The sequence below is a fragment of the Pseudoliparis swirei genome, chromosome 20, assembly GCF_029220125.1.
Source record: "Pseudoliparis swirei isolate HS2019 ecotype Mariana Trench chromosome 20, NWPU_hadal_v1, whole genome shotgun sequence".
Taxonomy (NCBI): domain Eukaryota; kingdom Metazoa; phylum Chordata; class Actinopteri; order Perciformes; family Liparidae; genus Pseudoliparis; species Pseudoliparis swirei.
This window is the reverse complement of record NC_079407.1, coordinates 22,612,030-22,615,903: the sequence shown is the minus strand read 5'-3', so window position 1 is coordinate 22,615,903 and position 3,874 is coordinate 22,612,030. Positions and strand designations below refer to the sequence as shown.

The window sequence follows — 3,874 nt, the reverse complement described above, 5'->3', positions numbered from 1 at the left end:
GATGACATAAGAAGTAAAGGGCCTGCAACAGAGGTACTTTTTTGCTAATTCACAAAATAGAATGTATGCACTTCACAGATACAATTGTCATTTGAATTTATAGAGCCTGACAAGGTGTGCATATGCCAGGACAGTTATGTTGAAGTATGTCTGTCTTGCATAAAAGTACTTACAAAATCCAAAAACACAACTATTTTAATGATGTCAGAAAAATGAAGGCACGTTCATTTCAGCAATGATGATGATGGTAATTTTCACGTTCAGTATCAGCTTTTTGTACCAGCACAATATAATTTACAGCCACAGTATTTATTGTCAAATCTTAAAATAAATAACTTGGCTTATTCTTGTTCATATGCTTGTAAGTTGACGCCCTTTGGACATGCAAACCAACTGAAGTTGTTGTGGCTGTTATAAGAAATGCTGAACAGAAGCTGAATATGAACCTGCGGCACAGTGAATTTCAAAGTTTGAGGCCAGACGAACTCATCATAGGCGAGGCAAGTTTCTGATTAAAAGTGTTGTTGTAACAGATCATTTATCTCCAATGAACCCATCTGTTGATGCATCAAACCTTAAAAAATATGTCAAAATGTCATGAGTTTTACTGCTTAATAGATATTAAATTAGATTGTCAGCCAGAACAAAGGGTCTGGAATGTTATGTCAGACAAACCTATCAAAGTGTTGTATGAAGTAAACACGACTTAACTTGAATGTTTTCTTTACCTTCCATTTTTGGATAATAATTTTCCAAACAAATTTCCCTTAAGGTCATTGAATGTTACATGAGAGCCATCCTCAATTCTATGGATACTGCTGGCCGGCTATACCTCATGAATCATTATACCATGGGTATAATCTTGTACGGCACGAGAGAGCAAATGGCCAGGCAAGGGTTAAAAAAGGTGAGTAATTATATTATTATTATAAATCTTAACATCAAGTTGTTTTGAAACAATCCATTTGAAAAAGCAGCTTCAGTTTGTTGGTTGTTCCATTGGAGGAAAAATAAATAATGCATACTGGGTACATTTGGGTATTTGAGTTTTGCAGCAAAATACAATTATTTTTCAATTTTTACGCATGTTGTCAGGTGACGTTTGATGACTATGATGGAGCCATTGGATTTGTCAACATAAGAAATGTGCACTGGAAGTTTGTGGTGAGTATGCAGCTGGTCATGTGGTACAATGTGCCTTTACAGCATTCATGTATGGCTCATTGTTGTGAGTGTATTTTAAGGTTATCAATCTTAAAATTGCTTTAAATATTTATAACAACCTACAATCAAGTCAATATAACTAAATCTACTTTAATGTTAAATTCAAGTTTTATTACAAGTTAATGTAATTTTTCATAAATTGTCATTAATAAATGAAGAGACAATGAGATTGTATATTTGTATCTAATGTAGCTACATTGTGTACATGCACATATGTAGCATGTGGATTGATTTTAAGACTGTTCTTTTAGTTTTAAATGTCTTCATGGTCGTCATCCCTATCTTAATGAAAAATATATCTATGATTATTGTCCAATCAAAGCACTTAATCATCCAACAGGATCCCGTTGGTAGTCCCCACTGCTACTCTAACAATTTGAGTTTTCTTTGATTGAGTATGACCCCATATTGTGGAACTTATTTTCAGACTAATATTCAGTACTTTCAAGTAAAATGTTAAAATATGCCTATTTAACGTGGTTTGTTTCTTTATTTACTCACAGTTGTGATTATCTTGTGTACAATAAATATACTTCCGATGTTGCTCATTCATTAAGGTTTTACATACATAAAATGTATTATGTTATTATTGTTGCTGTTGTTGGTAAGTTTAAAATATGGCATGCTTTAACACTATGTTTCTTTTTAAAACAGTATCTCCATGCCCTTTCAAACCGCATATTTGTGGTTGATCCTCTGCAAGGGTCAAATGAAGTTGACGACTCCAGAAAGGCTGGCCAAAGATTTGGGTAATATTCATTAGATTATGGGAAATATATAATGTTATACACATCTTTAGTAAGGCCAAAGAGTAAGTGCAAATGTAAACCAAAATTATTTTCCTTTCATCCTGCAGACAGTATTTCAAAATGCGCCGGAACCGACTTGGAAAGGAGGACTGGGTGAACATCAAGTGGCAGCCGGGCCAGATAACCCACACCTGCCAGAAAGATGGCAACAGTTGTGGGATCTTTGTCATGCAGGTTATTTCATGCAACCTTTTGTCTTTCTGATAGATTAAACACTATGCTGTTTTACTATGTAAATTCATACAAGGTGTGTTGTTTTGCCATTTGACAGATGGCCAAGATGACGGTGATGGAACTACCAAAGATTCCACAGCATTTCCGCATAAACTCATCGAAACAATCGATGGAAAAGCTAAGAAGAAACATGGCTGAAGACATTCTGAAACAATCAGGTTTTGTTCAAAATATGTAATCAATATTTTTTTGACTTGATACATAATTGACACTCATATACATGTATTTATTTCTAGTTTCAAAGGATGAGCTCTGTTCCTTCTGTGGAATTGAGGACCACCTGCCCAAAACTGATGTTGATGCTGTTTGGGTGAGACTTGTTTTTAGACAATCTGAGTTTTGGATAATCTGTAGATAACCTGGAGTGAGTTTTAAAAAATAACATTAGTAATCAAATATGGTTAACTTGTATGCATAACATGTTTCCTCAAGTTTCCATTTTTTAAATATGTTTAATTCATTTATCCCCATGTAGATTCAGTGTGGAACTTGCTCAAGATGGTTTCACACGCTGTGCCTTGGGATGACAGCAGCACAAATACCAAGCAAAGATACCCCTTGGTATTGTGTGTTGTGTAACACTTAGGAATGTGTATGTCTGACTCTGATCGTTCATAAATATTACATGTGGGAACTACTTGACTACTATGATGGCTCTTATTATTATGTGTGTGGTACTATTTTTTAATTCAAGACGTATATTGTTTCCATAAATGATATCAAAATATTCAAAAACACATTTCTCCCAAGTAAGAGGTGTAGTCCACTGATGTGGAGCCCATTGAGGTAGATATTGAATGATTTCACTCTACACATGATAACAGTGAAGCTATTGAAGATTGTTTCCATAATTTATATCAAAATATTAATAAAAATTATTCCAAATCTTTTTTCTTCAAAATAAAAGGTGTAGTCCACTGATGAGGAGCCCATTGATGTAGATGTTGAATGATTTCACTCTAGACTTGATAACAGTGAAGCTATTGAAGATTGTTTCCATAAATTATGACAAAATATTCATAAAAATTATTCCAAATCTTTTTTCTTCAAGATAAAAGGTGTAGTCCACTGATGTGGAGCCCATTGAGGTAGATATTGAATGATTTCACTCTACACATGATAACAGTGAAGCTATTGAAAATTGTTTCCATAAATTATGACAAAATATTAATAAAAATTATTCCAAATATTTTTTCTTCTAAATAAAAGGTGTAGTCCACTGATGAGGAGCCCATTGATGTAGATGTTGAATGATTTCACTCTACACTTGATAATAGTGAAGCTATTGAAAATTGTTTCCATAAATTATGACAAAATATTCATAAAAATTATTCCAAATCTTTTTTCTTCAAAGTAAGAGGTGTAGTCCACTGATGTGGAGCCCATTGACCTAGACATTGAATGATTTCACTCTACACATGATAACAGTGAAGCTATTGAAAATTGTTTCCATAAATTATGACAAATTATTAATAAAAATTATTCCAAATCTTTTTTCTTCAAAATAAAAGGTGTAGTCCACTGATGTGGAGCCCATTGAGGTAGATATTGAATGATTTCACTCTACACATGATAACAGTGAAGCTATTGAAAATGGTTTCCATAAA

The 3,874-nt window shown here is 33.4% G+C and overlaps 1 protein-coding gene across 1 annotated transcript; it reads left to right on the top strand.

Annotated features, from left to right (window-relative positions):
- The first annotated feature begins 1,060 nt into the window (after positions 1 to 1,060).
- LOC130211311 (lysine-specific demethylase 5B-B-like) lies at positions 1,061 to 2,853 on the top strand. The gene is made up of 5 exons (XM_056442051.1): positions 1,061 to 1,164; positions 2,081 to 2,207; positions 2,305 to 2,425; positions 2,504 to 2,577; positions 2,743 to 2,853. The coding sequence occupies exons 2-5, from the start codon at positions 2,094 to 2,096 to the stop codon at positions 2,851 to 2,853; spliced, it is 420 nt and encodes a 139-aa protein (XP_056298026.1). The 5' UTR covers positions 1,061 to 1,164; positions 2,081 to 2,093.
- Positions 2,854 to 3,874: the final 1,021 nt, after the last annotated feature.